Here is a 24,261-nt window from a genome sequence, read left to right as displayed (position 1 = left end):
CAATAGTCGAACCTCGGATCCAGGAGGAACAATGCGGTTTTCGTCCTGGTCGCGGAACACTGGACCAGCTCTATACCCTTCATAGGGTGCTTGAGGGTTCATGGGAGTTTGCCCAACCAGTCCACATGTGCTTTGTGGATCTGGAGAAGGCATTCGACCGTGTCCCCCGTAGTATTCTGTGGGGGGTGCTTCGGGAGTATGGGGTTCGGGGCTCTTTGCTAAGGGCTGTCCGGTCCCTGTACGAACGGAGCAGGAGTCTGGTTCGCATTGCCGGCAGTAAGTCAGACCTGTTCCCAGTGCATTATTATTATTATTATTATTATTATTATTATTATTATTATTATTATTATCACATTTTTTCACAAATTGCTCCTGTCATTTCGAAGGTTTGTTTACATTCTAAGCGGAAATGATTTTCTTGGATGTTTTGTACAAAGTTTTTATTTATCGAATTTGCAAAAAATTTAAATAAAATGCTCCGTTTCTCAAAATCCAGTGAATGTGACTAGAATAAAACAGTTATTCCACTCACTCTTGTCGTACATGACTTATAGCCAACTTGGCTATCAGCTCAGGTACGACTCGATTTCGTGGAATAACTGTTAAATATAACAGTTCTATAAATAAGAAATTAAAATTGAGTAAGTTACATTTCGGACACAATATGGCCAAATGTTAAAGGAAAAAGATCCCAATGATGCCACAATCATATCGGATAGCTGGCTAGCTAGCTCACAGGGATTTGTACATTTCAGTTAAAGATGTTTCCAGTGAAACTGGTTTCCTTTCTTACTTTTCATCATCTGACAAACTTTCATATTTTATGTCAAAGGTTATGTTACTGAAAAGTATTGCTTGCTGTGATGTTTCTGCTAATGATGTTGCTAACGCTAATGCAGTCACCGTTTCAAACTAGGAAGTGTAATTTTAGGTGGTACATTAAAATATACAATTTAATGTTTGGATATACAAACTAGAAATACATCCTGAAACTATTATAAATAGACAGAAAAGTGACCGATGCGATTTTTCATATCACTCGCTCTCTACCAGTAGGCACTTTATCCTTGTCACAGTGGCTCCGGAGTCTATCCTGGGAACACGGGGTGTGAGGTGGGAATGCATGGAACACCAGTCACTCACTCACAGGGTATCATGCAAACACACATTTGGGCACTCACTCATGCTTGGGGCTAATTTATCTTTTATCCATCTATTGCTGTGGTTTTTGAGTTCAGGATCGAAACATGGAGCTGTGATGAGACTCACACTGATTTATAAATTAATGAGGGGCAAAATAAAATGGTTAAAGAAGGTTAAAGGTTTAACTTAGGGATATATGACTTTATAGGGTTAGTGAATGTGAATGACCAACTTTAGCGTGCACACTCAGGGAATAAAGTACATTATTGTACCCTTAGAGGTACAACGGCTTGTCACTGGGGCAGGATGCTCTAAGGTACTTTAAAAAAAATATCATGGGATCTTTGGATAGTTATTAGCTCTCTAAAACATCTCTATTCAATTGAAATGATTCCCATAATGAAACTCTCAGTTTTATTTTTCCCTTGAGAGATCACCATTAAGGGTTCTAGATGTAAACCCCAACCCCCCCCCCCCCCCCCCCCCCCCCCCCCCCCCCCTAGTGCAGTTATGAATGTGGCAGCATACTGGTGTAGTTGTTAGCACTGTCATCTCACAGCAAGAAGATTCTAGGTTCGAGCCTAGTGGCTGACAGGGACCTTTCTGTATGGAGTTTGCATGTTCTCCCTGTGGATTTCCTCTGGGTTTCCTCCAAAGACATGCAGTTAGATTAACTGGCTACTCTAAATCGTCCATAGGTGTGAATGATTGTTTCCCAAGCACAGAAATGGGAGGGTTGTGGCAGGAAGCGCATCCAGCGTAAAACTATGCTCCAATTAGTTGTGGATCAATAGGGTCCACATGGACCCCGACCTGGCAATAGTGCTGTCCAAGAAGGAAAAGAAGATGATGAGTGCAGTTATAAATGTATGTTCGAACAAGGGACCCTGGAACTGTGAGAGAGCAATGACACCTGCTCTGCTCTTGTCCCATGATCAAATTTCACACTTAAATGTGATTGGATGAGTTATTTGGTTAGATTTAATTCTGCATTATCACATTAACGACTTTACAGTGAATCAAATATTACACCCACACCCCCCCACACACACACAAAAAAAATCTTTTCAGATCCATATTTATGTGTTACTAATGCATTTCCATTTTACTAAGAAATGTTTCATGAACAGAATTTGTGTCTATTATACACATCATATAAACAACTTATCAAATGTTTTATCACATGACATCACAGCACAGCACTTTATCTAATAATACAGTGGAGTGTGACTTTGATTTTGTCAAACCTACAAAAAAATGAACATTTTTTTTTTGTTGTTGTTTTTCAGTAAAAAAAAAAAAAGTGCACAATGATATGACACTAAACCTGAATCAGTGAAACACTTTCCGGAATAGAGTTCAGAGCTGGAATGTTTAAACAAAGATTACTGGCAAGATCCAGAGCAAAATGAGTTTCAGCCACAGCTTTTGCTTTGTAGTTGAGAATAAATTAATAAATAAATCGATGAAAATTCAAACGTTTCAACTGACATCTTCAAACAAACGTCAAAGCTGGATTATTTATCACATATTAAATACCTTATAAATCATTATCGATGGTAAAGGTAAGCAATACTGAACAAAGCATAAAGTGTTTGTTATTATTATTATTATTATTATTATTATTATTGTCACGTTCAGGCTTCCAGGCTTCACCGATGATGGACGTCCTGCAATCAAACAACACACACACCATATTGTTTGTTATGCTGTAATAAAGTACATTTTCAGTATTTTTACAAACAGAAATAAATATTAACCTGTAACACCAGGTTTCCGATCTGTAATCTTCCATTAAAGCTCACTGTTTAGGGTAGAGGCCGGTCTTCTGCACACCGAACGCAGTGATGAAGATGTTGATGATGACGGTGAGGAACACAAGTGCAGTCGCTATGTTATTCATGACATCCAGCTTTTTTTGATTGGCAACGATATTGAGATCTTTACGTGCTGATAGGAGAGAAAAAACAAGAAGAAGAAGAATGAAGTTTCTTGAGGAATGCAAGCAGCTCCATAAAACTGTTGCTCCCTCTGGAAACATCAAGAGCCACAACAAATCTGAAAAGCTTGCAGTTTGCTTTATATAGCTCTATGGCTGAAAAAGCAATAATGCTGCATCATTCACCCATGAGAATGAAGAAAACCCCAGCGAGCACTTGGAAGAAGAGCGAGAATGCGATGAGCACGATGGCGGTCAGGTAGTACTTAAACTCGGGCCCTTGTTCCAGCACGGCTTTCAGCTGAGAAGCGTTGGCCATGAGTAGAGCCACATCCAGCATGCTTTCAGCCACCGTCTTCTTTGTGGCGTAGTGGTTCATATTGAGACGCTGCGAGAGAGGGGAAATGCCACATTACCACATGAGCAACACAGTAGCAAAGTTATTACACAAGCACACTCAATACAAGCAAAGGAGCAGCAAAAGCTATCTATACAGTATATCCTACATTTGCATGTAAAAGTTAGGGCACGCCTTGGTTTCTAATTTGAATATTTTGTTACTTTTTGGGGGGCGGCACGGTGGTGTAGTAGTTAGCGCTGTCGCCTCACAGCAAGAAGGTCCGGGTTCGAGCCCCGTGGCCGGCGAGGGCCTTTCTGTGCGGAGTTTGAATGTTCTCCCCGTGTCCGCGTGGGTTTCCTCCGGGTGCTCCGGTTTCCCCCACAGTCCAAAAGACATGCAGGTTAGGTTAACTGGTGACTCTAAATTTAGCATAGGTGTGAATGTGAGTGTGAATAGTTGTCTGTGTCTATGTGTCAGCCCTGTGATGACCTGGCGACTTGTCCAGGGTGTACCCCGCCTTTCGCCTGTAGTCAGCTGGGATAGGCTCCAGCTTGCCTGCGACCCTGTAGAACAGGATAAAGTGGCTACAGATAATGGATGTATGTTACTTTTTAGACAGAAGTAAATAAATATAATCTCAGTTGTAAACAATTTACAAAGAAAAATAACACTTTCTGCTAATGTCTGCGAATGCACAGTTATATCTGATTTTTTTAAAAAATAGAAAAAAGTTTAGACACCCATCCAATCAAAAAGTCTCAGAACTTCGTTAACTCGTTAGAGCTTCATTCATTAGAGCTGGGGAATTCCCAGCTGATGATCTTCCATTATCCATAACTACTTATCGTGTGCAAAGTTGTGGGCAAGCTGGAGCCTATCCCAGCTGACTACGGGCGAAAGGCGGGGTACACCCTGGACAAGTCGCCAGGTCATCACAGGGCTGACACATAGACACAGACAACCATTCACACTCACATTCACACCTACGCTCAATTTAGAGTCACCAGTTAACCTAACCTGCATGTCTTTGGACTGTGGGGAAAACCGGAGCACCCGGAGGAAACCCACGCGGACACAGGGAGAACATGCAAACTCCACACAGAAAGGCCCCATCAGCCACTAGGCTCGAACCCAGAACCTTCTTGCTGTGAGGCAACAGTGGTAACCACTACACCACCGTGCTGCCGCTGATGATCTTTCCACAGCATAATAACTTCTCTGACTCAGCAGATGACTAAGAATCTAAAAATTGATGTCTAAAAAGCAGACGAAGGTTATAAATAGAGTACTTCAAAGTGCTTCCAGCTCACAATTTCCACTGTCCGAAATGTCATTAAGAAATGGCAGTTAAGGAGGGCTGTAGAAGTCAAGGCAGACCAAAAAAGGTCTGAGATAGAATGCCTCAGATGTATGTTGGGCAGAAAGTCAAAGCAAAAGCACCCACATGACACTCAGGACATGCAGGAAGATTGAGCTGAGATGGGCGTGGTGGTGCTCTGCTCTACTCTGCAGCATTGTTTGTACAAATATGATGATCTGCATGACAGAGTCATCAGAAGGAAATCATCACAAAAGTCAACATGAGAGCCAAGCCATAGGCATTTTGGAAACAAGTACTCTTTGGCCATAATCGCCAAAGGGTTATCTGAATGGAAAAAAAGTACAGCTTTCTATGTATGTATGTATGGATGGATGGATTATCTTAAGCTAACTACGTAATGACCCTACCAAGCTCCTGAAACCCCAATAGCATTTGGTGAATTTAGTTCACCAGCTCACCTTACTTTACTTTATATTCTGTTGCTCATGAAGGTGGTGTTCACTTCTGCATGGTTAACATAATTGTTCAAACATTCATTCCTTGGGTACGGAACATTTTAAGATTAGTGGTGTCAATCACAGACGTGTAAAAAAAAACCAACATGTGTAAAGCATTTTTTACACAATAAAGCAAAACCAAATTTGAGTCATTTTCTTGATAACTACTTTACTTTTATTTAAGTGAATTATTACGACACTGGCAGTAATATCACTCAAAGCAGTGTGGATCTTCTCTTTCCTCCATTGTCCTTTCTAGAATGTTCACTGTACAGAGTTTGGATTCAGTTTTCAGCATGGCAGAAAATATTTGCTTTTTCATTACCCACCAGCAGGGGGCAGCAAAAACTATGGAAACGAAAACTTTTAGTCGCAAAAGCTTCTACAAAGATTAGTCTTGTTGTTTTTTTTTTCCCAAGACATTTGGGTTCAGCAGCCGGTTCAGACAGACATATGGGTTCAACATTTTGATGCTTTTTTGTTTTCACTCCTTGAGCTCACACCACTATGTTCATGTCCCACCCATGTTCATGAAGCGCCGCCCCCACGATCTTAAAGTGATTAACCAGGAAATTTTGAAATTACAGATTTATGAAATGTCATCATTATACATTAATACAAGATGTTCTAGACGAAAAAATTAAGTGAACTTTAGCTTAAAAAACATGTTAAAGTTGTAACATCAGTCCATTGGGCCATTTCCCCAGGCGCGGCCATACTGGATTAGCCAGATACATTGGATGGATGTATTAGGAGACGAAAATGAGGGCGGCACTGTGTGACGTAGGATTCCGTACAGCTTCATCGTTCCGTCCTGGATCCAAGACATTTGGCCGAGTGGCTTCATCAAGTAAAGCGAGGAAACTTTACTCCTGGAAAAGCCAGCAAATTGTGCAGTGAGCATTGTACAGAAGATTGTGGATTTGTGGAGGACTTGGATGAAAAAAAAAATCACTGGGAAGAAGCGAGACACGAGGGAGAAACGACAACTGAAGCCAGATGTGATCTTGACTTTGTTTCACCACAAAACACCAACAGCACACCGCCGTGTCACGCATCAAACGGAAGGAAGATAAGCAGATAAATATTATTTTTAAAAATCAGGCAATAAACTAATCACTACTTTATTTTGAAATACTTTATATTTCCTTTTCTAATACTGCATTGTCATAATTTTTGTTGAGAAATGCAAACAAATTGACCGAGAAGTCATGCTAGACCATAATATTATACTATAGTCTAGGACAGCATGCACTTGTACACCTCCACTGTGCTCGCGGAAAATGACATCATGCACGATGGAGTTATGGCGGCCTCCCTGACAAAAAAATACTCCCGCCTATTTTCATCACGTTAGTGGTTACATCGTTAAGAACAAATTCAACATGCAGCTTTTTTTTTTTTTTTACATAAAGGACAGACATAAAGACTGACTTTTAGCTCAATTTGTTTATTTGCGAGAAATTTTCTTTAAGTGACCCAGAGAGTGTCCATAAAATGACTGACAGAAGGCGCATCCAAACCCAAACAACCATTCCAGACCGGAAGTCAGTTTTCCAGACAGCGACTTTATAAACTTTTGCTAAGGACATGGCTTAATCCAATGTTCTGTTGTTGTTGTTGTTGTATTTTAAATTTGTCATATTTTACATAACATCCAGGTTGTTTGTACACGTAAGGAATAAAAATTGACTATTGCACCTTTAATATCTCAAAGTCATAAGAATAATTACGTAATCACTAGATGAATTAACAGCTTTAAGATATTCTTAAAATATCCTAAAAGTTTACAAAAAGCTAAATTTATTCAGTGTATTTACTTATAACTTTAATAATTCTTATAACTTGAAGTGACTTTCCACGACTTCTTAAAGGTAATGAAATGCTGTTAAAAAGAACATTAAAGATGTCACTTAAAGTTACTAAATTTAACATTTACAACCCCGATTCCAAAAAAGTTGGGACAAAATACAAATTGTAAATAAAAATGGAATGCAATGATGTGGAAGTTTCAAAATTCTATATTTTATTCAGAATAGAGCATAGATGACATATCAAATGTTTAAACTGAGAAAATGTATCATTTAAAGAGAAAAATTAGGTGATTTTAAATTTCATGACAACAACACATCTCAAAACAGTTGGGACAAGGCCATGTTTCCCACTGTGAGACATCCCCTTTTCTCTTTACAACAGTCTGTAAACGTCTGGGGACAGAGGAGACAAGTTGCTCAAGTTTAGGGATAGGAATGTTAACCCATTCTTGTCTAATGTAGGATTCTAGTTGCTCAACTGTCTTAGGTCTTTTTTGCCGTATCTTCCGTTTTATGATGCGCCAAATGTTTTCTATGGGTGAAAGATCTGGACTGCAGGCTGGCCAGTTCAGTACCCGGACCCTTCTTCTACGCAGCCATGATGCTGTAATTGATGCAGTATGTGGTTTGGCATTGTCATGTTGGAAAATGCAAGGTCTTCCCTGAAAGAGACGTCGTCTGGATGGGAGCATATGTTGCTCTAGAACCTGGATATACCTTTCAGCATTGATGGTGTCTTTCTAGATGTGTAAGCTGCCCATGCCACACGCACTAATGCAACCCCATACCATCAGAGATGCAGGCTTCTGAACTGAGCGCTGATAACAACTTGGGTCGTCCTTCTCCTCTTTAGTCCGAATGACACGGCGTCCCTGATTTCCATAAAGAACTTCAAATTTTGATTCGTCTGACCACAGAACAGTTTTCCACTTTGCCACAGTCCATTTTAAATGAGCCTTGGCCCAGAGAAGACGTCTGCGCTTCTGGATCGTGTTTAGATACGGCTTCTTCTTTGAACTATAGAGTTTTAGCTGGCAATGGCGGATGGCACAGTGAATTGTGTTCACAGATAATGTTCTCTGGAAATACTCCTGAGCCCATTTTGTGATTTCCAATACAGAAGCATGCCTGTACTGTATGTGATGCAGTGCCGTCTAAGGGCCCAAAGATCACGGGCACCCAGTATGGTTTTCCGGCCTTGACCCTTACGCACAGAGATTCTTCCAGATTCTCTGAATCTTTTGATGATATTATGCACTGTAGATGATGATATGTTCAAACTCTTTGCAACTTTACACTGTCGAACTCCTTTCTGATATTGCTCCACTATTTGTCGGCGCAGAATTAGGGGGATTGATGATCCTCTTCCCATCTTTACTTCTGAGAGCCGCTGCCACTCCAAGATGCTCTTTTTATACCCAGTCATGTTAATGACCTATTGCCAATTGACCTAATGAGTTGCAATTTGGTCCTCCAGCTGTTCCTTTTTTGTACTTTTAACTTTTCCAGCCTCTTATGGCCCCGTCCCAACTTTTTTGAGATGTGTTGCTGTCATGAAATTTCAAATGAGCCAATATTTGGCATGAAATTTCAAAATGTCTCACTTTCGACATTTGATATGTTGTCTATGTTCTATTGTGAATATAATATCAGTTTTTGAGATTTGTAAATTATTGCATTCTGTTTTTAGTTACAATTTGTACTTTGTCCCAACTTTTTTGGAATCGGGGTTGTAAATGTACTTTAAATGTGTCACTACTACTTTTAAAAATACCAGTAAAGGATCTTAAAGTTACTAGAATATTTCATGAATTTAAAGTTCAGTAAAGGAACTTAAATTTACTACTAAATTTAAGGGCTGGTCTTAAAAGTAACTTAAATAGACTCATAAATTTAAAGTTCCTTTAAAGTTTAGATTAAATGCAATTTATTAAATTCACATTTTCACTGAGTGAATTATATAATTATTAGGTCTACGCTGAAGTTATTAATTTGTAGGCTCATATCGTTCCATAGCAACTGCATAATTACATAAATACAGTTAGGTCCATAAATATTTGGACAGAGGCAACATTTTTCTAATTTTGGTTCTGTACATTACCACAATGAATTGTGAACAAAACAATTCAGATGCAGTTGAAGTTCAGACTTTCAGCTTTAATTCAGTGGGTTGAACAAAATGATTGCATAAAAATGTGAGGAACTAAAGCATTTTTTTTTAAACACAATCCCTTCATTTTAGGGGCTCAAAAGTAATTGGACAAATTAAATAATTGTAAATAAAATGTTCATTTCTACTACTTGGTTGAAAACCCTTTGTTGGCAATGACTGCCTGAAGTCTTGAACTCATGGACATCACCAGACGCTGTGTTTCCTCCTTTTTAATGCTCTGCCAGGTCTTTACTGCAGCAGTTTTCAGTTGCTGTTTGTTTGTGGGCCTTTCTGTCTGAAGTTTAGTCTTTAACAAGTGAAATGCATGCTCAATTGGGTTGAGATCAGGTGACTGACTTGGCCATTCAAGAATATTCCACTTCTTTGCTTTAATAAACTCCTGGGTTGCTTTGGCTTTATGTTTTGGGTCATTGTCCATCTGTATTATGAAACGCCGACCAATCAGTTTGGCTGGATTTGAGCACACAGTATGTCTCTGAATACCTCAGAATTCATCCGGCTGCTTCTGTCCTGTGTCACATCATCAATAAACACTAGTGACCCAGTGCCACTGGCAGCCATGCATGCCCAAGCCATCACACTGCCTCCGCCGTGTTTTACAGATGATGTGGTATGCTTTGGATCATGAGCTGTACCACGCCTTCGCCATACTTTTTTCTTTCCATCATTCTGGTAGAGGTTGATCTTGGTTTCATCTGTCCAAAGAATGTTCTTCCAGAACTGTGCTGACTTTTTTAGATGTTTTTTTAGCAAAGTCCAATCTAGCCTTTTTATTCTTGAGGCTTATGAGTGGCTTGCACCGTGCAGTGAACCCTCTGTATTTACTTTCATGCAGTCTTCTCTTTATGGTAGATTTGGATATTGATACGCCTACCTCCTGGAGAGTGTTGTTCACTTGGTTGGCTGTTGTGAAGGGGTTTCTCTTCACCATGGAAATTATTCTGCGATCATCCACCACTGTTGTCTTCTGTGAGTGTCCAGGTCTTTTTGCATTGATGAGTTCACCGGTGCTTTCTTTCTTTCTCAGGATGTACCAAACTGTAGATTTTGCCACTCCTAATATTGTAGCAATTTCTCGGATGGGTTTTTTTCTGTTTTCGCAGCTTAAGGATGGCTTGTTTCACCTGCATGGAGAGCTCCTTTGACCGCATGTTTTCTTCACAGCAAAATCTTCCAAATGCAAGCACCACACCTCAAATCAACTCCAGGCCTTTTATCTGCTTAACTGAGAATGACATAACGAAGGAATTTCCCACATCTGCCTATGAAATAGCCTTTGAGTCAATTGTCCAATTACTTTTGGTCCCTTTAAAAACAGGGTGGCACAAGTTAAGGAGCTGAAACTCCTAAACTCTTCATCCAATTTTAATGTGGATACCCTCAAATGAAAGCTGAAAGTCTGGACTTTATGTCCATGTCCATTATATAACTATAACTTGAATATGTTTCAGTAAACAGGTAAAAAAACAAAATTTGTGTCAGTGTCCAAATATACAGTGAGGCAAAAAAGTATTTAGTCAGCCACCAATTGTGCAAGTTCTCCCACTTAAAAAGATGAGAGAGGCCTGTAATTTTCATCATAGGTACACTTCAACTATGAGAGACAGAATGGGGGGAAAGAATCCAGGAAATCACATTGTAGGATTTTTAATGAATTAATTGGTAAATTCCTCGGTAAAATAAGTATTTGGTCACCTACAAACAAGCAAGATTTCTGGCTCTCACAGACCTGTAACTTCTTCTTTAAGAGGCTCCTCTGTCCTCCACTTGTTACCTGTATTAATGGCACCTGTTTGAACTCGTTATCAGTATAAAAGACACCTGTCCACAACCTCAAACAGTCATACTCCAAACTCCACTATGACCAAGACCAAAGAGCTGTCAAAGGACACCAGAAACAAAATTGTAGACCTGCACCAGGCTGGGAAGACTGAATCTGCAATAGGTAAGCAGCTTGGTGTGAAGAAACCAACTGTGGGAGCAATTATTAGAAAATGGAAGACATACAAGACCACTGATAATCTCCCTCGATCTGGGGCTCCACACAAGCTCTCACCCCGTGGGGTCAAAATGATCACAAGAATGGTGAGCAAAAATCCCAGAACCACACGGGGGGGACCTAGTGAATGACCTGCAGAGAGCTGGGACCAAAGTAACAAAGGCTACCATCAATAACACACTACGCCGCCAGGGACTCAAATCCTGCAGTGCCAGACGTGTCCCCCTGCTTAAGCCAGTACATGTCCAGGCCCGTCTGAAGTTTGCTAGAGAGCATTTGGATGATCCAGAAGAGGATTGGGAGAAGGTAATATGGTCAGATGAAACCAAAATAGAACTTTTTGGTAAAAACTCAACTTGTCGTGTTTGGAAGAGAAAGAATGCTGAGTTGCATCCAAAGAACACCATACCTACTGTGAAGCATGGGGGTGGAAACATCATGCTTTGGGGCTGTTTTTCTGCAAAGGGACCAGGACGATTGATCTGTGTAAAGGAAAGAATGAATGGGGCCATGTATCGTGAGATTTTGAGTGAAAACCTCCTTCCATCAGCAAGGGCATTGAAGATGAAACGTGGCTGGGTCTTTCAGCATGACAATGATCCCAAACACACCGCCCGGGCAATGAAGGAGTGGCTTCGTAAGAAGCATTTCAAGGTCCTGGAGTGGCCTAGCCAGTCTCCAGATCTCAACCCCATAGAAAATCTTTGGAGGGAGTTGAAAGTCCGTGTTGCCCAGCGACAGCCCCAAAACATCACTGCTCTAGAGGAGATCTGCATGGAGGAATGGGCCAAAATACCAGCAACAGTGTGTGAAAACCTTGTGAAGACTTACAGAAAATGTTTGACCTCTGTCATTGCCAACAAAGGGTATATAACAAAGTATTGAGATGAACTTTTGTTATTGACCAAATACTTATTTTCCACCATAATTTGCAAATAAATTCTTTAAAAATCAGACAATGTGATTTTCTGGATTTTTTTTTCTCATTCTGTCTCTCATAGTTGAGGTATACCTATGATGAAAATTACAGGCCTCTCTCATCTTTTTAAGTGGGAGAACTTGCACAATTGGTGACTGACTAAATACTTTTTTGCCCCACTGTATATGGACCTAACTGTAAATAAACTGACACATCTGTACACAATTGTACAAATATACTTTGTAATTCACAGCTTTATCCATGTCTTCGAGGATTTAATTATTTATTTAGTGCAGAAATGAATCTGTACTTGAAACTGAAATCCATCACAACAGTCAACTTTAAGCCTATTCATTCATTCATTCATTCATTCATTCATTCATTTATTAATCAATGATGAGCACAAAGTTCTAAGACTGGCACATGATTCATGGATAGAGTCTTAATAATAAAATGCCACCCTGAAAATAATGATGAATGCTCGAGCTACTGCACTGATGTTAATGTCTCTTAAAAAAACCTGAATAATTAAGATATATTTACTCATAATCTCTAGAAACTCTCATTATTAAGACACTAAGTCATAATTCCAAGAATTTTGTGAATGACATAATAAATTGGAATTTCAAAATAAAATAAAACACCCTTCTCATTTTTATAATACAGTATTATTTTTTGTGCAATATGTAATTACAATATTGCAATGTTTATAATATTAATTTGTTATTATTTTTTCAAAATGGAAGCCTAAGATTTAGTAAACAGCTCAGGAGTTTCTCAAATGAGGTCCAGTGTATGCAAAACACAGAATGTAGGAGCACTTTAATATCTAATACTGTACTTAAAGTTGTTTTTTACTTTATTTACTTTACTCTGTTTATAAATTGAATATTTTGATGCCTCAGCTGAGATACAAGTCGAAAACCTTTCTTCATACTGTGCCTTTGCGGATATGAACATGTATATAAATACGAAAGTCTCGAATTGACTGTCAAATCATAAAGCTAACCCTAGTGCAACTTGATCTAATCTTAAGTTATAAAGCACTTTACTCCCCTCGCCCACTGTCAGTCAGCTTGGGAGAATAAAATGTTCAATTGTACAATTATTGATCCACGTAAGTGCTCTGACCTCAGCTTCCTACACTGTTAGAAATAGGGGTACAGTAGGAGTCCATTTCTGTTCCCCAAGGTACAGTCTACATTAATGTATCCCCTACGGCTCATTATTGGACCTCAAGGTAACTACGGTATGTGTATCTTTTTTAGCGCCAAAAAGGTACATATATGTTCCGTAGCAGTATTTAAAAGGTGCAAATAAGTACCTTAGAGTGTCGTGCTCCAGGGACAATTCCTAAAGGTACAATCTTTCTTCTTCTTTTGGCTGCTCCCGATTAGGGGTCGCCACAGCGGATCTTTCGTCTCCATTGCTCCCGGTCTTCCGCATCCTTCTCTACCACACCTGCCACTTTCATGTCCTCTCTCACCACATCCATGTATCTCCTCTTTGGCCTTCCTCGTTTTCGTTTGCCTGGCAGCTCCATCCTCAACATTCTCCTTCCCACATGCTCTGCATCTCTTCTCAGGATGTGCCCATACCATCTCAGTCTCATCTCTCTTAGCTTCATTCCCAAGCTCTCTACATGTGCTGTCCCTCTGATGTGCTCGTTCCTTATCCTGTCCAACCTCCCATCGCAAACCTTATCATCCTCAACTCCGCCACCTCCAACTTTGCCTCCTGTCTCTTCGTTAAGGGTCCGGTCTCCAATCCGTACATCACAGCTGGTCTCACTACTGTCTGATACATCTTACCTTTCACTTTTGCTGGGACTTTCCGATCACAAATGACTCCCGAAATCCTTCTCCAACTGCTCCACCCTGCCTGCACTCTCTTTCTCACCTCACCATCGCAGCCCCCATTTTCCTGCACAGCTGACCCCAGGTACTTGAATTGTACCTAAAAGTACAGTAATGTACTTTATTTTCTGAGAGTGTAACAAGCTGGAACATGAAAAGGAAATAATTTCACTGTGCTGTAATGTATATGTGGCAAATAAAGGCTTCATCTTTTTCTTCAAACATGGATGATCAGAATTTAATGAAAGGCTCACAGCTCCAGGATCCCTGGATTGATCCTGATCTTAAGGTTACTGTGTATATGTGGAGTTTTGCATATTGTTCCCATGTCTGTGTGGGTTTCCTCTCGGTTCTCTGGTTTCCTCCCACGTCCCAACACTATGCCAGTCAGTGGATTGGCTGCTGTAAACTGCCCCAAGGTCAGTTTAAAGATTAGATTAGATTAGATTAGATTAGATTAGATTAGATTAGATTAGATTAGATTAGATTAGGTAAAACTTTATTGATCCCTTTGGGCGGGTTCCCTCAGGGAAATTAAGATTCCAGCAGCATCATTACAGATAAACAGAAAAAAGAAATAGAGAAAAAACTTCTAGATAAATTAAAATAAATTAAGTATTTACATATACAAATATAAAAAGAATAAGATACGGGGAAGAGAGGAAGGGGAGAGAGAGGAGGGGAAAAAGGCAAAGGGGGGGCAGCAGGAGAGATATTGCACTTTATATTGCACATTATATTGCACATTGTCCAGTATTGCTTATTGTTAGGCTAGGCTACTGCTCCTTCCCGTCCTCTGTCCTCCTGTTATCCCTCCTCCTCCCCAGAGAGGAGTTGTACAGTCTGATGGCGTGAGGGACAAAGGAGTTTTTGAGTCTGTTCATCCTGCACTTGGGAAGGAGCATTAAAGGCCCCTATGGTACTCTGTGATGGACTGCCGTCCCATACATGGTGTATCACCGCTTCATACACAGTGTTACTAGAATCCTCTATGACCTTGACCATGGCAAAGCATTTATTAACTATCTGAACAAATGAATTAGTTGGATAATCTGGCGACTTGTCCAGGGTGTACCCCACCTCTCGCCCATAGTCAGTTGGGACAGGCTCCAGCTTGCCTGCGACCCTATACAGGATAAGCGACTACAGATAATGGATGGATGGATTAATTGATTGTTGTTTTTTTCTTAAATGGAGATAATTGTACATGTTGTGAGTCGGCACGGTGGCGTTGTGGTTAGCACTGTTGCATCACAGCAAGAAGGTCCTGAGTTCGAGCCCAGCTGCCGGCAAGGACCTTTCTGTGCGGAGTTTGCATGTTCTCCTCGTGTCCGCATGGATTTCCTCTGGGTGCTCCGGTTTCCCCCACAGTCCAAAGACATGCAGGTTAGGTTAACTGGTGACTCTAAATTGAGCGTAGGTGTGAATGTGAGTGTGAATGGTTGTTTGTCTCTGTGTGTCAGCCCTGCGATGATCTGGCAACTTGTCCAGGGTGTACCCCGCCTCTCGCCCATACTCATAGAGGGATAGGATCCAGCTTGCCTGCGACCCTGTAGAACAGGATAAAGCGGCTACAGATAATGGATGGATGTACATGTTGTTTTTCATGTCACCAGTAGATGGCAGCACTAGTTTCTTTTTTAAATCCTTGTCGCTTCTTGTTCACGTTTTGTCATTTCTAAGTATAATTTGTTGCTCATTATACATACAATAAACTCCACTGATACTGTATTTTGGTGTAAAACTATGATAGACATCAATGTATCTGGAATCCCTGTTTAATATAATATGATTTGTAAAAAAACCCAAAACATTTCCTGGTCAGTTCCTTATTTTTCCTTACTTTGTCTCCAAAACCATTCTCAATTCTCTCTCTCTCTCTCTTTCTCACACACACTTATCTCTGTGTGTTTGTCTTCTTTTAAAGTCCCTCTTCTTATCTGCATCATGACATGTAAACGGTCACAGTAATATTGTGACTCTAGACCACAAAGGCCTGTCTGTTCAAAATATGACCTTTAGTTGTTTGTTTAAAAGAGGAAGAACAAGACTACTTTCAAGAAATCTCACATTTTCTCCATTCTTGTTCATCCCAGAGCAACATGTTCATCATCCAAACTATGGAGCTTCTTCTACACACACACACACACACACACACACACACACACACACACACACACACACACAGTATATACATTTATTACATGGACACAATTGTTTTACTGGGAAAAACACCACTCACATTTTTCATATGAACTACATTCGGTACATCAAGGAACATATTTTCCAGTATCTTCACTCGTGAGGAAATTGATTAATTGTTTTGATAAATTTGGGGACTTTTTGTTTGTAAATGTGTTGATATAATAAAAAGAAAATCACACGTTGGCTTGAAAATATGAAGTTTATCTTCTCGTGTTGAAACACTTGCATTTTTCATACGAAATACATCATGGATCTGAGTGACATATTTAAATAGTATTGGCTGGCGTTGAGTGGTCTATCAGATATATTCCATTCAGCTAGCGTGATACTGAACGAGTCGAAGACGAGTAGCTGAATGGAATATATCTGATAGACCATGAAAAAAAGCCAGACATTATTATTATTATTATCCATGCACATTCCTTTCGGGTGTTCAATGCGCCTTTCTCTTTCAAAATTCTCTCAAAATCTTCCATATTTAAAAATACCATATTTAAAAATTATTCTTCCATATTTAAAAATTGCTCAAATTAGGGGGTGTTGTGGCTCAGGTGGATAAGGTGCCATTCCATAAATCCAGGGACCCAGGTTCGATTCTGACCTGAGGTCATTTCCTGATCCCTCCCCATCTCTCTCTCCCACTCATTTCCTGTCTCTACACTGTCCTATCCAATAAAGGTGAAAAAAGCCCAAAAAAATCTTTAAAAAAAAAAATTGCTCAAATTACAAAGCCACTCGCTCGTGTGGAAGTTTTACTTCTCTGACGTGTGTTGTCTTGACAACCATGCAATATTGTAAACCATATTCAACGCTCATTCTCCATTGGGTAGAGTGATGTCATACACATAGGATAAGCGATATGCTAACAATATTGCATGCTATCAAACCAAATGAATGAAACCCGCTAGGAGGGAATAGAACACGTTTTTATTCCATCAATAACGTGTCTTGTATGTATAATAATTCCCGATATTTCACTCTGATGATGTCGCTCCTAGTGTTTTCCCGCTGACCAGATGCGCGTTGTCAAAATGGCGAACCGGTTCAGAATTAAAATTCTTTTGATTAACTTGCATTTTTTGTGTGTGTGGATGTGTCCATATAATATAAGGAACATTACACAGTGGTGCAAAGATATGAAGTTTATCTTCTCGTGTTGAAAAATATGTTCACCACTCGAAGATAAACTTAATATCTTCGCACCACCGTGTAAATAATATCCTCTGTATATACATATATATACAGTATATGTGCCTGGTTTAAAAAAATGGCAGAGCTTGAAACCTGAACCATAAATCACGCTCTAGTGAAACAAGAACTAGGCAAATTTCCAAACACCACACGCGCCACGTCGCTGGACCCTTTTCCCTTCTCCCCCATAAAATAAACACCACAGGAGAACTCAGGAGTGTTTTACAGAGGCACTTCATACAACAGGCCTAAAGGAAGTCCACCTCCCCGTCTGCTCATTGGTCAAGAAACCGTCCAATAGCGAATAAGAGCCGTAGAGGAGGGTTCACTCAAACCCGAGACAGGTTTGTCTCTTTTTTCGGTTTGTTTTCTTTTTGCTTTACCACATCTGAGGACATGTGCAGAGGAGGAGGGCATCACTGAACACAATGATCTGTGAATATATGCTCAGATCAAAGTGCGGGAGATGGATGAGATATAAAAACCGAGAGTCGAAATGTGGGTTTGTCATTTGACCAAGCAAAAATAAGACAGAAAGAAATAAAGATGGAGATGAGATGATAAAGCAGTGAGAAATCCCATAACATGTGTCACACGCTGTGGGAAAATGACCTTAAATACCATATTCTTCATTTTATCCTCGAGGGTAGATTAGTAATTTAAAGAAAAGCAGGAAATGGTCACATCATCAGGGCTTCATCTGTCATCAGTGCCTTCTTTATCATAGTATATAAACACAAGCAGATGGGTGTCATGAGTGCGTTAGTTCTATCAGTCTGTTAAATGTAGAGATATTACACAATGTTTTCATGTATTAATTCAGTGGATCACAACGTTTTTAAAATCCCTGGTCCATAAAAGTCCAAAGACAGGCTGCAGCTGAACCACCCATTTGTAATACAAGTGCAAAACTTTGTGTACCCTTAGGACAAAATAAAGAGTCTTAGGCCCCCTATTTTTTCCATACAAACTTTGTAAGATTTCTATTTTATGACTTCTGCATTCTCAAGTCAAAACATTACAAAAACATTTTAGAGTTCTAAACGTTTGTATTTTTTCCAGCACAAAATTAAATATTACAGAAAAAAAGTTTGTATCTGAGCAGCATATTCCATAAGAGATCACTTTTCAGATGGAAAAAGAAAACATAATGAAGGCTACTATGTTTTAGTGCAAAATGAAGAAGCGAGTGTGACAGTCAAAGTGTCCAGAAGAACTGTGGCTGGTTCTGTAAGATGCTCAGGAAAACCTACAGATCATTTCCGCATAAAACTGACCTCACTGGACCTGAGACTACTTTTTTTTTTAAGCAAAGGGTCGTCTCACCAAATATTGACTTTGTTTAATTTATTATGGCTTACTGATTACTGTTTATAGTATTTTTTTTAATGTTGAAACATTTCATCTCATTATTTTTAAAGCCATTTTTGGTCTACAGCATTTCTTTAAGACTTTTGCACAGTATACTATAGTTCATATGTAGACATTTAATGTCCCAGTTTATCAAAATGTTCTTTAATTAATTAAAAATTCAATAAAATAAAAGTGTAATTAGGCGGCACGGTGGTGTAGTGGTTAGCGCTGTCGCCTCACAGCAAGAAGGTCCGGGTTCGAGCCCCGTGGCTGGCGAGGGCCTTTCTGTGTGGAGTTTGCATGTTCTCCCTGTGTCCGCGTGGGGGTGCTCCGGGTGCTCCGGTTTCCCCCACAGTCCAAAGACATGCAGGTTAGGTTAACTGGTGACTCTAAATTGAGCGTAGGTGTGAATGTGAGTGTGAATGGTTGTCTGTGTCTATGTGTCAGCCCTGTGATGACCTGGCGACTTGTCCAGGGTGTACCCCGCCTTTCGCCCGTAGTCAGCTGGGATAGGCTCCAGCTTGCCTGCGACCCTGTAGGACAGGATAAAGCGGCTAGAGGTAATGAGATGATGAGAAAAGTGTAATGAATAATAATATTGTGTAAATAGTATATTTAACAGTTATTCCACGAAATCGAGTTGTACATGAGCTGATAGCGCTATAATCCATGTACAACAAGATTGAGTGGAATAACTGTTTTATTCTATTCACGTTCGCTGGATTTTGAGAAACGGAGCATTTTTATTTTTTGCAAATTCAATAAATAAAAACTTTATACAAAACGTCTGACAAAATCATTTCCACTTAGAATGTAAACAAACCGGTGAAATGACAGGAGCAATTTGTGAAAAATGCTATAATAATAATTATTGAAAATAAAAAAAGATATGTTCTTACCATCAAATACTTTCATTCCATATTTTGCTGCTTTTTTTTCGTATTGTTTAGGGTTTTGTTTCCGAGTAGAGTTTTTATTTCGTCCTCGGTTGGTTCAGCAACACACTCTGCCATTTTGTTTTTCTCTACTCACGGTATATGAGCTGATATCCTAGTAGTAGAGTAGCCAATCAGAGCATGCGATTGTTCATATCCAGTGAATGTGGAGAGAATAATTTAAGATATGATGTACTCACTCACATACAGTAAACACTTATTTTGGTCAGGATGAGTCTATCTGACTGGGCATGAGACAGGAATATACCCTGGACTGGATGCCTGTACATCGCAGCGTAGCATGCGTACACACACCTTGGGGCAATTTATCTTCACAAAACCACATGAGCTGGGAGGAGACTGGAGCACCAGTGTGATACATTACATTACGTTAATGGCATTTAGCAGACGCTCTTATCCAGAGTGACGTACAACCTACCCAGAGCAGCCTGAGGAGCAGTTGGGATTAGGTGCCTTGCTCAAGGGCACTTCAGCCTTTCCTGCTTGTCCAGGAAATTGAACCTGCAACCTTTTGGTCCCAAAGCTGCTTCTCTAACCATTAGGCCATAGCTTCCCCATGGTCAATATCATACACTGCCTTCTTAAAATCATAACAGCAAAATGTCTCAATAAATAGTTGCCTGTGATACACCCACATTTCATTTGTAATTCCTTGGAATTAATTTCCCCCAAAATGAATCGGTATATCTTCCCTTCCTTTCCCCTCCCTCCCTAGAAATGATGGGGGGTACAAACTTTTGCACTGACCTGTTCCTCAATAATCAACAGAGAAAACAGGCCTACACGAGCTACAACATGACTTCACCACATCTTCACTTTGATCAGTTTTTAAATGAAACCAAAAAATGGTTTTTAATCTATGACTAAAAAATATTGGCACCCCACTGCAGTACCCAGATGATCCACTGGGGGTGTTGCAAAGATCAGCAGGAAAAACACACACTGTCCTGTAGTTAAATAAATCCTGTACTCATTGGCTCAGAAGCTTACTCTGTTCCACACACATGTGCTGTTATTATTAATCTCATGTTTCGATACTCTGAGGCACTGAAGAATTCAAAACATTCAGCTTTTGGCACAAGACAAAGTTATTATTATTTTTTGAGCAACTAATCTACTCGTGAGTCATGTTTGTTGATTGAATCAGGTTTTCAGAGTCACCTTCCTCCACATTCTTGCCTGCTATATTCACTGAAGCGTGATCAGTTGCTGACAAAGCTTGACTGGTTGTTTATCATTGGAAAATGACACAAATGCAGAAAAAAAAAGAAAGGTGCTCCAGGGCTTTTTGAAGCAGTGAGACTGGTGACATTAGCTCACATTTTCCCGTTTCGTCCTTGGGCAATGCATATTCCTTCAAAATATCTGTATCTGTTTGTTAGCTGTTAGATATGAGATTGGGTAAATCAAGTTTTTTTTATTATAAAATGCTTCTTTATCTCTGGATTTAGGTAATAAGATAAGATTCAGTACCAAACACAAAAAAAACTTCTGATAAATGTTTATTTTTATCAGCCATTTCCGGCTGAGATATTTCTTCCTGTTTTTGTTTAAATGAATGATAAAAAATATATATCCTTGTAAGTCAATTTAGGTTAGTATTGAATTAGTTTCTTCTAAAGAATATCAATATTACATTGATGGAATTATATTTGTGATAAACAGTTGCAATAAGATAAGAAATCTTTACAAAAATACCCCAGGTTAGTCTCAGATGGTAATTCTAGCTAAATCTATGAAACTCGCATGGCAATTCTAGCTAACTGTATGTAATATGATAATTAGGGTGCATCAGTTGCCCCCTAAAAATGAAAAGTTCCTCCAATCATGATGCATTTTTGTTTTTATGTTCCTTTTGGTAAGAAAACACACTGGGTGAAATATTTTGACAAAATTCAAAAGTTTAATGGTGGCACCAGGAGCTCAAAGTTATGGAAAAAGCTGCTATTTTATGACTTTTATCACTTTTCATGAAACATTATAGAGTATACCAAATATCTTAGATACACATTTTTAGTACATATTCTAAATATATTATCAAGCACAGTTTGAGTTTTAGCTGTTCATTGACTCATTCTTCAGCTACTTTTAAACAATACAAATGTATTATGAATCACATTAATGCTTCTCAATCCCTTGCAAACGTTCTTAACATGATCTCTGGGTCACAAGAAATCAATAAATGGAGTCCAACATTGTGATTCAAACCTTACGCGAAAACATAAAATAAGCGTTTTTTGGCAAAAAATGAACTTCATGGTGCCACCATTAGACTTTTGAATATGGTCAAAACATTTTACAGGATGTCTTTATTGGTGAAAAGGAACACCCAAACAAAAATGCATCAGATTTTATGAAAGTGAGGGCGACTGATGCACCCTAATGATAATTGTAGCTAACTGTATATAATTCAAATGATAATTCTAGCTAACTGTTTGTAACTCAAATGGTAATTCTAGCTAACTGTATGTAACTCAAATGGTAATTCTAGATAACTGTATGTAATATGATAATTCTAGCTAACTGTATGCAACTCACATGATAATTCTAGCTAACTGTATGTAATATGATAATTCTAGCTAACTGTATGCAACTCACATGATAATTCTAGCAAACTGTATATAATTCACATGATAATTCTAGCTAACTGTATGTAACTCAGAAGGTAATTCTAGCTAGCTGTTTGTAACTCACATGGTAATTCTAGCTAACTGTATGTAATATGATAATTCCAGCTAACTGTTTGTAACTCACATGATAATTCTAGCTAACTGTTTGTAACTCACATGATAATTCTAGCTAACTGTATGTAATATGATAATTCTAGCTAACTGTATGCAACTCACATGATAATTCTAGCTAACTGTATATAATTCACATGATAATTCTAGCTAACTGTATGTAACTCAGAAGGTAATTCTAGCTAGCTGTTTGTAACTCACATGGTAATTCTAGCTAACTGTATGTAATATGATAATTCCAGCTAACTGTTTGTAACTCACATGGTAATTCTAGCTAACTGTATGTAACTCATGATAATTCTAGCTAACTGTTTGTAACTCACATGATAATTCTAGCTAACTGTATGAAATATGATAATTCTAGCTAACTGTATGTAACTCACATGATAATTCTAGCTAACTGTTTGTAACTTACATGATAATTCTAGTTAACTGTATGTAACTCACATGGTAATTCTAGCTAACTGTTTGTAACTCACATGGTAATTCTAGCTAACTGTATGTAATATGATAATTGTAGCTAACTATATATAATTCACAAGATAATTCTAGCTAACTGTATGTAACTCAGAAGGTAAATCTAGCTAGCTGTTTGTAACTCACATGGTAATTCTAGCTAACTGCATGTAATATGATAATTCCAGCTAACTGTTTGTAACTCACATGGTAATTCTAGCTTATGTAACTCATGATAATTCTAGCTAGCTGTTTGTAACTCACATGATAATTCTAGCTAACTGTTTGTAACTTACATGATAATTCTAGCTAACTGTATGAAATATGATAATTCTAGCTAACTGTATGTAACTCACATGGTAATTCTAGCTAACTGTTTGTAACTCACATGATAATTCTAGCTAACTGTTTGTAACTCACATGATAATTCTAGCTAACTATGTAACTCACATGATAATTCTAGCTAACTGTATGTAACTCATATGGTAATTCTAGCTAACTGTTTGTAACTCACATGATAATTCTAGCTAACCGTATGTAATATGATAATTGTAGCTAACTGTATATAATTCACATGATAATTATAGCTAACTAGATGTAACGCACATGATAACTGTAGCTAACTATATGTAATATGATTCTATCAAACTGTATATAATTCACATGATAATTCTAGCTAACTGTATGTAACTCAGATGATAATTCTAGCTAATTGTATGTAATATGATAATTCTAGCTAACTATATAATTCACATGATAATTCTTGCTAACTGGATGTAATTCACATGATAATTGTAGCTAACTGTATATAATTCACATGATAATTCTAGCTAACTGTATGTAACTCACTTGATAATTCTGGCTAACTATGTAACTCACAAGGTAATTCTAGCTAACCGTAACTCACATCATTCTAGCTAGCTGTATGTAACATGAGATAATTCTAGCTAACTGCTTCTAACTCACATGATAATTCTAGCTAGCTGTATATAACTCACATGATAATTCTAGCTAACTGTATATAACTCAGATGATAATTCTAGCTAACTGTATGTAACTCATACGGTAATTCTAGCTAACTGTATGTAACTCACATGGTAATTCCAACTAACTGTATGTAACTCACATGGTAATTCTAGCTAACTGTATGTAACTCATATGGTAATTCTAGCTAACTGTATGTAACTCGTATGATAATTCTAGCTGACTGTATGTAATATGATAATTCTAGATAACTGTTTGTAACTCACATGATAATTCTAGCTAACTGTATTTAGCTCAGATGGTAATTCTAGCTAACTGTATGTAACTCGTGGTAATTCTAGCTAACTGTATGTAACTCACATGGTAATTCTAGC

General features: G+C 38.6%; 1 protein-coding gene across 2 annotated transcripts in view; it reads right to left on the bottom strand.

Moving 5' to 3' along the window:
- Positions 1-2,457: 2,457 nt before the first annotated feature.
- Positions 2,458-24,261, bottom strand: part of ninj2 (ninjurin 2) — an 87,930-nt gene continuing 66,126 nt past the window's right edge. The window contains exons 1-4 of one of the 2 annotated variants that reach the window (XM_060903714.1): positions 16,072-16,155; positions 3,269-3,470; positions 2,904-3,093; positions 2,458-2,813 (exon numbers count right to left, since the gene is read on the bottom strand). In XM_060903714.1, the coding sequence (XP_060759697.1) occupies positions 2,945-3,093; positions 3,269-3,470; positions 16,072-16,092 (372 nt within the window). In that variant the 5' untranslated portion in view covers positions 16,093-16,155 and the 3' untranslated portion in view covers positions 2,458-2,813; positions 2,904-2,944. Of the gene's footprint in view, positions 2,814-2,903; positions 3,094-3,268; positions 3,471-16,071; positions 16,156-24,261 lie in introns of those variants that run through there. The other variant, XM_060903713.1, reaches the window with a different exon arrangement.

The sequence above is a fragment of the Neoarius graeffei genome, chromosome 21 (assembly GCF_027579695.1).
Source record: "Neoarius graeffei isolate fNeoGra1 chromosome 21, fNeoGra1.pri, whole genome shotgun sequence".
Taxonomy (NCBI): Eukaryota; Metazoa; Chordata; class Actinopteri; order Siluriformes; family Ariidae; genus Neoarius; species Neoarius graeffei.
This window is presented reverse-complemented; position numbering and strand designations above follow the sequence as displayed.